Source organism: Ascaphus truei, chromosome 8 (assembly GCF_040206685.1).
Source record: "Ascaphus truei isolate aAscTru1 chromosome 8, aAscTru1.hap1, whole genome shotgun sequence".
NCBI classification, from domain to species: domain Eukaryota; kingdom Metazoa; phylum Chordata; class Amphibia; order Anura; family Ascaphidae; genus Ascaphus; species Ascaphus truei.
This window is the reverse complement of record NC_134490.1, coordinates 76,500,808-76,513,113: the sequence shown is the minus strand read 5'-3', so window position 1 is coordinate 76,513,113 and position 12,306 is coordinate 76,500,808. Positions and strand designations below refer to the sequence as shown.

General features: G+C 42.3%; 1 protein-coding gene across 1 annotated transcript in view; it reads left to right on the top strand.

Moving 5' to 3' along the window:
- The window catches only part of DNTT (DNA nucleotidylexotransferase), a 257,582-nt gene that overhangs the window by 11,880 nt on the left and 233,396 nt on the right, over positions 1 to 12,306 (top strand). The window contains exon 2 of the mRNA XM_075613065.1: positions 9,655 to 9,829. Within this exon, the coding sequence (XP_075469180.1) occupies positions 9,655 to 9,829 (175 nt within the window). The remainder of the gene's footprint in view (positions 1 to 9,654; positions 9,830 to 12,306) is intronic.

Genomic DNA, 12,306 nt, shown 5'->3' with positions numbered 1-12,306 from the left:
TGGTTCACCCTTTTTGGCTCCGTCGTGCGCACACGCTAGGGGCGGCTGCATAAGCATTGTGCAATTTGTGCTTGTTGCGCACGCACAATCATGCTGATTATTATCTCAGCCTAAGGGCTGTTATATACAGCATGCGGCCGTGCCGCATGCTTTTCATGTTTATAGAGCTGGGAGCTGTGTGTATGTGTGTGTATGTGCGTGCATGTGCGTGCATGTGCGTGTATGTGCGAGTATAAGTATGTGCATGGGTTGTGTAAGTGAAAGGAAGACCTAAGCAAGATTTTTTTAAAGAAAATAAAAGTTTAATAAATATTTTTTTTTTAGTTCCGCAATCATTGACACACACACACACACACGCACACACGCACACACGCACACACGCACACACGCACACACGCACACACGCACACACGCACACACGCACAAATGCACAAATGCACACATATACATACATTTCAGACCCGGTAGCGGCGCGAAAGATGATTTTCTTCATCTTCGCCACTGTCTGTCAGCTCCCCGCTCCCTGCCGTGGCGCGCGACCCTTCTATAGAAAGGCTGACTGACATCAGCCAACTAAAATTCCGCACGCACAGGGTAGTGCACGCACAGCACTACAGAACGTGTCCCACTGTAACAGACATTGCTGCAGGCTTGTCTCCCTCCAAAGTTTCAGAATGTGTTTCTCCAGTTCAAATTGGAACCAAGAAAAAGTGGGAGCTCTGGGTTCTTAAAGCTTCTTAACGAGGCAGCTGGGACCTGGTCAATTAACCCAGCCTTTTCTCAAGATGGGATTAACCAGGCCAGTGCTGGACTCCAGACCTATAATGTATATAGGTCTCCTAGTCATTGTAACGGACGTGCTCGCCACAAACCGGGACCGGACCGCGGGGCTGAGGTGGGGATGTGAATACACCGACCTTAGACCACGAAGCCGGTTCACGATTGCACAGTCCGTAGTCAGTCGTAGCAGGGTCAGGGTTGGAGAAACCAGGGTAATCCATAGACATGCCAGGGTCCGGGTTGGAGACGGTAGGGTAGTCAATGTCCAAGCTGGAGTTCGGCTACAGGAAGTCAGGTGCACACCACTTCAGCGTAGCAGCTGAAGCACGGGAATGGCCTCTGCGCGAGGAGCGGGAGCGGCCCATGATAAGGTCTCTACAAGGGGAGAATGCAGGTCTCAGGAACAAGGCAAAGGCTGGCACTGGGGATCCAGCGCTTCAGCACAGGAACCAGGAAGCAGACCTCTGCCTGGGGTGAATGCAGCAGGTCTCAGGAACAAGGCAAGGCTGGCACTGTGGATCTAGCGCTTCAGCACAGTAACCAGGAAGCAGACCTCTGCCTGGGGTGAATGCAGCAGGGCTCAGGAACAAGGCAAGGCTGGAATTGGGGATCCAGTGCTTCAGTACAGGAACCAGATAGCAGACCTCTGCCTGGGGTGAATGCACTGGTCTCAGGAACAAGGCAAGGCTAAGGCAAGGTAGCTTGTGGCAAACACAGTTACATCCAAGTGAATCTTGGTTTTATGCTCAGCCATAAGGGAAAGGGAAATCCCAGTATAAGAAGGGCAGATAGCCAATCCTAAGACAGGGGTGTGTGGGAATACCTCCAATACCAGAGCAGAGAAACAGAGCTGCAGTGATTGCAAGCACAGAGGTGATAGTGCTTGCAAATCCAAGGAAAGATCTGTCTGAGAGCTCACCAACTCTGCAAGAGTGAACCTACCAGACCAAGTGTCTCTATACATCTTCCTGAACACCTGTTGCCAGTCCCACCACTTTGAAGCAGTGACATACTGTACTGTAAGGCAGAATCCCTTGCTGCAGTGGAAACACTGTATGCTATGTGATAATGGTGAAAAGCAGGGTTGCAGACCTGTCTGAGACATGTAAATGTGCTCACAAGTGTTCTTTTTGCTATATGCTATACGGTAGAGGTTTCTTGTTGCCTTTTTCACCTACCATAACTTAAAATGTGTATGGTAAATCCTACAGCATTGAAAATTGCAACGCCAGTACAACCAACCTCACACTGATGATACCCATTAAGGTTGAAACATGTCTGTGAGTGGTTTATCTGGCTTTGCATCTGCTTCCCATGCTGTGCTTAAAGCTGTGTTAACAGCGAGCATTAGCTTATAAGTGTTCCATGTAAAAACTGGATTTCATGCAAAAGGTGACACGTTGTGCTCTTTTGCTTGTCATTTCCCAGAATCCGTTGCTGCAGTAAAGCACTGTATGCTGGGTGATAATGGTGAAAGGCAGGGTTGTGTTTGTGTATATATATATATATATATATATATATATATATATATATATATATATATATATATATATATATATATATATATATATATATAACCACACACACCACACACCACACACACACAATAAAACACTGACAGAAAAAAGTAATCCCTTTCTTTACAATGGAGCACTCCTTAATAAATAATAAAGAGTTCAGTATATCAAATAAAAACATTTATTGTTGTCATACATATATATTGGTGACATTTTCAGAAATGCTTAGTGGTGTGAATATAAAACTTAACTTTTATTTGCCATTAAATAAGAAACTGCTCACTATGAAGCCAGTGAGTTAAAAAAAAAAAAAGAAAGACGAATGTTTCTCCTATAAGTACCAACACAAGGATTAAAACAGATTACTGGATGTTACATAAAATGAAAAGGAAACAGTGTGTTATCTTGTATATACAGTATGCTCATATAGTCAGTAACAAAACATTGGCTCGGAGTAGCTACAGTACTGTATATCTTTGCAGCAAGGGCAGAGACAGAGAGTTGGATAACGTGGGTGGGGATTGATATGGGTATTTGATGGGAGGATATACATATGTTTTCAAAATTTCTCAAACATTTTCAATATTTGTATCTCAAATTTTGCTTTTTAGTGACACTTTGTGAAAAGTTCACATTGCTCAGAATATTACCAATATTTTGCCTGTAATTTTGGCAATTTTGACAAATGGCAGTATATAAAGGGCAAAGTGACATTGCATATTGACTTTTTATACATGGTGAAAATTCTTTGGGAAAAAAGTCTTCTATTGCAGCACTATTCAAAATAAGGACTATTCAACATAAGGATTTGTCACTGCTGATCTCCTCTTCTCCCTCTACCACTTGCCCTCTTGACCCAATTCCCTCCCATCTCCTAAAACATATTGTTCCTACTATAACCCCTTCGCTCACACACATATTTAACACCTCCCTCTACTTTGGTACCTTCCTTTCCCTTCTCCTTCAGGCATGCAACCATTATACCATTACTCAAAAACAGCAAGCTTGACCCTACCTATCTTTCTAACTATCGACCTGTCTCCCTCCTGCCTTTTGCCTCTAAACTCCTTGAACGTCTTGTATTCTCTCGCTTGCTCCACTTTCTCAACACCCATTCTCTCCTAGACCCTCTACAATCTGGCTTCCACACTGATCCCTCCACTGAAACAGCCCTCACTAAAATAACTAATGACCTCCATGCACCATGGACCACCCTCTTCTCTTCCACATTCTCCATACTCTTGGTATTCGTAACAAAGCTTTATCCTGGATCTCCTCTTACCTCTCCCATCGTACTTTCAGTGTCTCTTCTGCTAACACTTCCTCCTCCTCCATAGATCTCTCTATGGCGGTGCTGCAGAGTTCTGTCCTGGGACCTCTTTTCTTTTCTCTGTACACACTTTCTCTAGGTGACCGAATCACATCCCTTGGGTTTAAATATCACCCTTATGCTGACGACACACAAGTTTACTTTTCAACCCCTGACCTTACACCTGCTGTACAGACCAAAGTTTCTGAATGTCTCTCTGCGATATCATCCTGGATTGCCCTCCGCCGACTTAAACTTAACATGACAAAAACAGAGCTCCTCTTACTTTCTCCCAAACCTGGCCTTATTACCTCCTTCCACATTACTGTTGGAAGTACCATAATTCACCCATTAGCCCAAGCACGCTGCCTAGGTGTCACACTTCACTCTCTCACATTCTCCTCTCACATTCAAAACGTTTCTAAAACCTGTTGCTTTTTCCTCCGCAATATTACAAAGATACGCCCTTTCCTCTGTTGCTCGACTGCTAAAACTCTGACTCAGGCCCTCATTCTCTCCCGTCTCAATTACTGTAACCTCCTGCTGTCCGGTCTTCCTGCCTCTCACTTGTCTCCCATATATCTATCCTTAACGCTGCTTCCAGAATCAGTCTACTTTTTCCTAAATCTGTCTCAGCATCTCCCCTGCTGAAATCACTCTCCTGGCTATTTATCAAATCCCGTATCTCGAACTCAATTCTCCTCCTCACTTTTAAAGCTTTACACTCTTCTGCTCCTCCTTACATCTCAGCTCTAATTTCTCGTTATGCACCATCCCAACTCTTCCGTTCTGCTCGAGGATGTCTTCTCTCTACCCCTTTTGTATCTAAAGCCCTCTCCCATCTTAAACCTTTCTCATTAACTGCCCCACACCCCTGGAATGCCCTTTTCCTCAGTACCCGACTAGCACCCTCTCTATCCACCTTTAAAACCCACCTTAAGACACACTTGCTTAAAGAAGCATATGAGAAGCACGGTATATACTACTAGACACATGATACATAAAGCTTGGCCCCCTGCAGAAGCACTTACCAAAATTCCCCCCTCCTGTCTCTGAACGATCCTCCTACATACCAATTAGATTGTAAGCTCCTCGGAGCAGGGACTCCTCTTCCTAAATGTTACGTTTATGTCTGAAGCACTAATTCCCATGACCCGTTATTTGTATTTGTTATTTATATGATTGACATTTGTATTACTACTGTGAAGCGCAATGTACATTAATGGCGCTACAATAAATAAAGACATACAAATAAAGACATACAAGCCTCATCACAAGACATCTAAATAATAATTGTTTTATTAGCAGAACTTTGGATCGCGCAATGTTTCTGGGAACCGTCTTCCTGGGGTTAATATATTTACATCTGTACCTGAGGAAGGGGGTTTCCAGAAATCTTGTCTAGGGGGGGGGGGTTAGGGTCTTGAGAGGGCAGATCATTCAAGTCCGGGGCTGAGCGGGTAGGTCTGGAAGGAGATCTGGGGATCTGCGATTGAGGCTATCGCGGAGCAGAAGCTGGTGATCAGAAGGGGAAAAAGGATGGTGAGGAAAATGAGTTACGTAATTGGTGGGGGGGGGGGGGGACGGAGAGAAGCTGTAGGAAGGAGTTGGAGATTGGAGGGGGGGAAGCTAATGGGGAGAAGGATTTTGGAATCGGAAGGGAAAGAGAAGCTACTGGGAGAAAATGCACAGAGGGGTGAAGCCGCCAAACCTGAAGTGAAGATGAGGTTGTCTCTTTTTCGCCTCTCGCTTGGAAACTAGTTACCGAGCCGCGGTTTGGGTCATTTCGAACCACGCAAATACAGTGGGGCTCAGATTTGTCCCTCACTAACTCTCCCATCTCTCTTATAGTGGGATGAAAAATGAATCATCTTAGTGAAGTAAAAAAGGAGGGAGAAGGTGGTAAGCCACTTTTGCATTTCAATATTATGTCTCTACTGTTTATTTTCACACTAGGCTACCAGTTTCTACCATCTCTTATTTCCCACTTCCTCTCAGCAACCATTGCAACAGATCCCCCTCTTACAAACACTGTATATACTATTGTGTTTCTCTGTTTCTGCCATACCTGAGGAAGGACTCTGGGAGGTTCAAAAGCTGGTCAATAGAGATGGGCGGATTTGGATCTGCCACGGATAGGCCGGATCTTGATTTGCAGAAATCTGTGGACCAATCTTAAAAAGGGTGATTCGTCTTTTTCAGATATCGACGATACAAACCGTGGATTCCACAATCCGCTGGTGGGTTTGAAGAATAAAATCCGCGGAATGCGAAATCCACGGTTTGTATTCTTCAAATTCACTAGCGGAATGCGGGATTCGCGTATTGGGTTGGTAAAATTCACCAGCGAATTGTATCCAATAGCGGTTTTTTATTAAACCGCACAGATTGCAACTGGAACAATCCGCCGATGGATTTTACACCGCGGAACAGATTTTGAATGGAAAAAAATTCAGCGAAACTGATTTTTACAGTTTTGCCCGCCTCTACTTGTAATATATCAACTACTTGTTCATCCAATAAAAGGTATCATACCACCTACAGTAGTCCCGCTCCCTCCTTTGTTATTACATGGAAGGAAGGACCAACACGGGAACCCACCCGTCTTTTCATATTAGTGAAGTCTATTATAGGTAAAACCTATATTTATAAGTGTTCTGCTTTGATTTCTCTTATGGTACTCAAGGGCTGGTTTATTTTATTTACTAACTTCTCTGTGATTTGCTAATAAGTGCTATATTTCTGTGAACTATGCTTATTCGTGAACTGTGTTATATTGTTGAATATATGGTAGAGATCATTTTCTTCAAGGATACAAAAGAACAAGATTTTATCAAGCAATTACTAAAAAAGTGAAAAGCTTAATGAGAAATGTGCTTGAAAATGTTCTCATCTGGATTGCAAGTGCTGCCTAGAAGGAATAAATATGTCTTAAAATATTAATATTATCATGACTTTTTATGAACTCATTAAGATAAAGAGGACTGTGCACAATGTATTCCTGTTGGCAAGTTAGCTTTACTATAAATGGCTTAGAAAAAAATAGTAGCTCTTTTCAATAATAATAATAATAAAAACATCAACATAAAGATCAATGATAATATTGTACGTATGGGGCATTAGTGGTTCGCTGAAGCTACATATCTTTCTCAGAAGGAAGCAGAAGACTCGTACATGAAGATGAATTCCCTCTTTGTTGAAATTCTATTAATTATTCATCATTTGCTAAAGCATTGCACACAGGTTTTGTGTATTCATAACATTTTAACATGGTATTAATCTTGGCACTGGAAATCTACACATTCTTGTGTCAAAAAAAAAATATATATAAATATATATATTTTATATATATATATAAAGGAAGGGAATATTACAGTTTTGTTGATAAGCTTTGCTCTGGTTTCATGAGTGAAGAAAAAATGTAGTACAGTACATATCTATTTATATTCTTGCTTGCTATCCAGATAGCAGCCATCTCTTAAGCATTATACAGTATATATATATATCTTTAATATGCTATATGCAATACGGTGGAGGTTTCTTGTTGCCTTTTTCACCCACCATAACTTAACATGTGAGTGTGTGTATATATATATATATATATATATATATATATATATATATATATATATATATATATATATATATATATATATATATATATATATTATAGACATACATACATAATGACAGTTAAATGGTTACAATTAACTGAACATCAGTGGGGCTACCTAGGCCCTCCTAGTCACAATACACTCAATGGGTAGATGAAATAAATATTTGACACCCCATTCGGGTGATGAGCCCCCCACAACAAATCCACCCAAATGGATGATGCTTAACTATAAAAAGAAAAAAAAAATTCCAAAGGCCCAATGGACAAAAGCCATTACAAAAAAAATCCCAAGACCAGTAAAAATACAATGAATCCACATGTTACTGATAGCTAGGGTGTATTATTCCGACGTTCGCTAGCTAATGCCACGTTAGACATATGCAAATGAGGGGCCTCACGGCCGTTGAAATTGCATATATTTAGCTTTGTGGATCTCTGTCAGTGAAGCTAACGTCCATTAAATATTTAGGTAATGTGATGTTAGTTGCCCTGATTTAATGGAGCTTTTATCCATACATTCATATGTAAACTAAATGCATTGACGTTAAATTCCTAATACATTGTTTTTTCCTTAAATCTGGCACGAGTGGGGTACCCAAAGGGATAAGAATCTGTGCTAAAGCTCAATGTTATTTTTATTTACCACAAACTGAATATTATTGTAGGTAAACCCAATTCCCTAAACAGTAGTGAGTCCCAGGCAGGGACGAAACGCGTCAGAGTTCGCTCTGTAGCACTTTTTTAGTGTATATGCACTCTAATAAACAACCTTTTATTCATTTACATTGCGTGTGGACTTCATTTCCCTTTAACCCTGACGGCAGCAGTGCACCGCCTACCTGTTCTATTTTCACTAAATCTAAGGCTGCGGTCCCAGTGACTGCCTCGGCGTGTGCTGTGCGTATAAGCTCCTCCCCTCAATGGGGCTGGGCCCAGTACACACCTTCCCGCTGAAGGTGCAGCCGCGCAGTACTGCCAGGTTTTTTAAACTCAATGAAATTGAGTTTAAAACTTGCGACGGAGGCGTGGCCACGTCCCCGCTGGCGGTTCACCCAATGAGGGTGAACGAGCCGCGTAAGGTCATGGCCACGCCCCTGCAAAACCCCCACCACACCCCCTCCCGTCGCAATCTCCTTCTCCCTGTGAAGACCGCAGGTCGCGGTTAGCGCTGAGAACGCGACAACCACCCCCGCCCCGCCGGGCGCGCGTGACACAGTGCTGACTGGGACCGCGGCCTTGGGGACCTGTCCGTTCATTTAAATGGGAACTAATAAGTTGTACTAAGGATATGGGGCAACTCTTTTTAAAGCTGCAGTTCAAGCAATATCCTACGTGTATTTAAAAAAAAAAAAATCAGTTCTGTACTATGAGAAAATACTTGTAGAATTTAAAAAAAATCTAAATGTTTAAAGACATTTTTAATGCATTTTAATGTAACAAGCATTTTTTGTTCTTATAGCACCCATGTACAACGTTACATCCCCTTCCTCTCTTGATACAGGCTCTGGCACACCCCTTTTAGAGCCCCGCCCCCTCTCTAGCAATGCACCAATTGTATCTAGTGCCGGCCTGGTCACATGATCTCCCCCGCAGAACTTTGCATCTTGGGTCCTTTTCTGCTGCACTGCCTGCCTTTTAGTGAACCCCGAGCCGAATCTTCACCAATCGATCAAAGGAGAATGTATCGATCGGCAACTTAGCTAATTAGTTATGATTATGTGGATTATATTGATGCACATATCGAATGGAAAAAAATATATATTTTTTTAAACGGCACTTTGACCTGCTGCTTTAAAGCCCAAGTGAGCTAGTAGTAGTGGCATGTTTAATAGGTTATATGTAGGTGACTGACAACCTCAAAGAAAGTCATACAAGCATAAGTGGTAACCAAATGCTTTAGATGGTATTTACAACCTTTATCCAAACTATCCAAACTATCGTGATACGAGTGTCTGTGACTCTCTAAATCGATAGGTTAGTGCACAATTGTCTTGTCTTTTATTTGTTTATAAAGTGATAAGGAGGCCGTCATAACCAGATCGGATTATAATTATTACTGAGGACCCTGTAAAAATAAAAATAAAATAACATGCATTTTTCGCAGTAATTTAATTGTGAAAACTTGAATATTAAGAGTGACTATTATTGTAAAGAAGCGAATCATGATTATCCTTTAAAGTGTAAGTGGGAGAAGGAGTGGCCCAGTGAGTAAAGACACTCACTGGCACTGAGTTGAATGGTTCAATTCCCGGTGTCGTGCTCTTTGTGACCTTGGACAAGTCACTTTATCTCCCTGTGCCTCCGGCACCAAAAACATAGAGTGTAAGCTACACGGGGCAGGTAATGTGTCTGCTAAATGTCTTAAACTAGCAGTGCTATTATTATTATTAAGATGATGCTATGGAAGCTGATCAAACTATTATATGTTACAGAGACTCTGTCACTCACATTGTGGCTGAAAACAATTCTGGCCGGGAAGTTTTGGAATGGCTACAAGCTAAAAAGCTAGACAACAACATCAAGTTTCAGCTTCTGGATATCTCTTGGTTTACAGAGAGCATGGGGTCTGGATGTCCAGTAGAAATACAAAGCAAACATCAACTTATGGTAAGCCTTTTTAGTTGAGTTTCTTGAGATCTTATAGTCTCCTTGAAATAAAGTAAGCAAATCTCAAGTTAACGCTACACTTCCATGTGCCCTTAGTGAATAAATATTTTATAGGTTAATGTCTCCCACAAAATAATCTATCTTCCTCATTTTGGACCATATTAAGTAAGCAGTGCTAAGCCACAAGTCAACTTATGACCCACTAAAAGTATTTTTTGGAGCCATAGGGAATCGTATAGTTTCATAACACTTAGTAAATATGTGGCCACTTTAACATGACATGTTGTTTTAAAGCCTTTAATTAAAGCTAATCTTACAGTGTCAATGGCAGATATTAACTCGTGGTATTCTATTCAGTAAGTATATTATTGCATTTTGGCAGTTAACTGTAGCGGTGTCTTATATAAAAACATCATAACTGATAGAACCCAGAGATGTGTTAAAGAATTCGTAAATAAGTCAGATTTCTGCTTATTTAAAGCTTACAGCACTAGAATATGCCACCCCCAGACTGTCACTTCTCTCTCTGTCTCTCTCTGTCTCTCTCTGTCTCTCTCTGTCTCTCTCTGTCTCTCTCTGTCTCTCTCTGTCTCTCTCTTTCTCTCTCTGTCTCTCTCTGTCTCTCTCTTTCTCTCTCTTTCTCTCTCTCTCTCTCTGTCTCTCTCTGTCTCTCTCTGTCTCTCTCTCTGTGTCTCTCTCCTTCTCAGGAATGGAGTAATGCCAGCGTTAGGTATGATGTAAATGATGTAGCATTATTTTCCAGTGTTATCCTTAATACAGCTTATTAAATATGATTGTAAACTCTGGTTAACATCTAAATATTTGCTTTGTCATTCAAACCTGTTTACCTACTACTGCCAACCTCAAAACTGCCCCAACTGCCAATGCAACGAGCCCCACGATTACAGAGACCCCACAACAATTAAACTGATTTCCGGGGGTGGGGGGTGTTGGGCCTCTCTTTCTCTTTCCTTCTCCTGCCGGCATCTCCCCTTGCATGCTCCCATCGTTATGGCTCCGCAATGTCAAATGGTGTTGCGTTGCCATGACAACTGGACACCATGTAATGACGGCCATGACGTTGTGGCTGCATGGTGACGTCCCGTGGTGTCTCATTGTTATGGCAATTGGCGCCATTTGACGTTGTGGAGCCATAATGACAGGTGGGGATGAGATGCCAGGACTAGATGCCGCCAGCTGCCAGATGCCACCGGCGAAGCTAAGAGCTGAGGTCCCGCACACGTCCCTGCACAGACAGGTCCAGGCACAGGTGCCTCGCAGACATCCCAGCCGGCACTGCTGACAGCCCCTCTCCAGTAAAGCAGCACTGTAAAAACTCAGCCTGAAAAAATTAAGTTGGATATTGTAGACCTTAGTGAAGTAACAAGAAAAGATGGAAGCCTCATTGAGCTCAAAAGTGGCCCCCCACTACCATATATCACAGAAAATAGAAGATCCTTATACCAAAAGAATCCTTCAATTGATAAAGCGATATAAGCTTCAAATCATCCAAGTGTATGCCTGTCACGGTTGTGCTCGCCACAAACCTGGGTCGGACCGCATGGCTGAGGTGGGGTTGTATAAGCACCGAAACAGGGAGCTGAAGTACACACTGTAGAGTCCTCTGCTTCAGCACAGGAGTCAGGAACAGGCCTCCGCATGAAACTAGCAGCAGGCCTCAGGAAAGCAGGAAACACAGGCCTCTATGTAGAGAGTAGTAGCTGGCCTCAGGATACTCGGAAACACAGGCCCCTGCATGAAGACTAGCAGAAGGCCTCAGGAACTAGGGGAGAGAACTAGAGAGGTTAGTATACCAGGAGACAAGCCTAAGGCTTGTGGCAGAACACGTGTGACATCCAGGAAGGATTATGCTCGACAGAGAAGCATTGTGGGAAGGCTGTATTTAAAGGTCAGTGAACCAATAGCAGAAGGGGCGTGTGACAGTATTGCTTTAATGAGTGAACCCAGGTTGCAGTAAATATCAGGGGAAGTGTTCCAGGACTGCACAGGTCTGTAAGGCAAGGTAAGCAGTAAACTAAGGTGCGGATCCGTTACAATGCCCCAACATCAAGCCACACAGACATTGAAGTGCAAGAATTTTACGATGAAATTCAACCAACAAAACAGCAAAGAAAATTGCCACCTCGCAATCATTATGGAAAATATGTAATGCAAAATTTAGTGCCCAGCTAAGACTAAGTATCAGTGGGTAAGTATGGTTATGGGAACAGCAATGAACGGAGAGACAGATGGGTATAATTTACAGAATGTGAAAACGTCTATATAATGAATTCATTCTTTAGGTACAATCCAAATAGAAAATGGACATGTAATGGACCCAGTGGAATCAAGAATTAAATTGCCTACATCTTTGCTAACAAGAAACATGTTATTAAAAACTGCACTATCCTTAACCGTTTTGACATAAGAAGTGATCCCTAATTGGTTTGCTGCAAATGACTGAACATCTTAATACA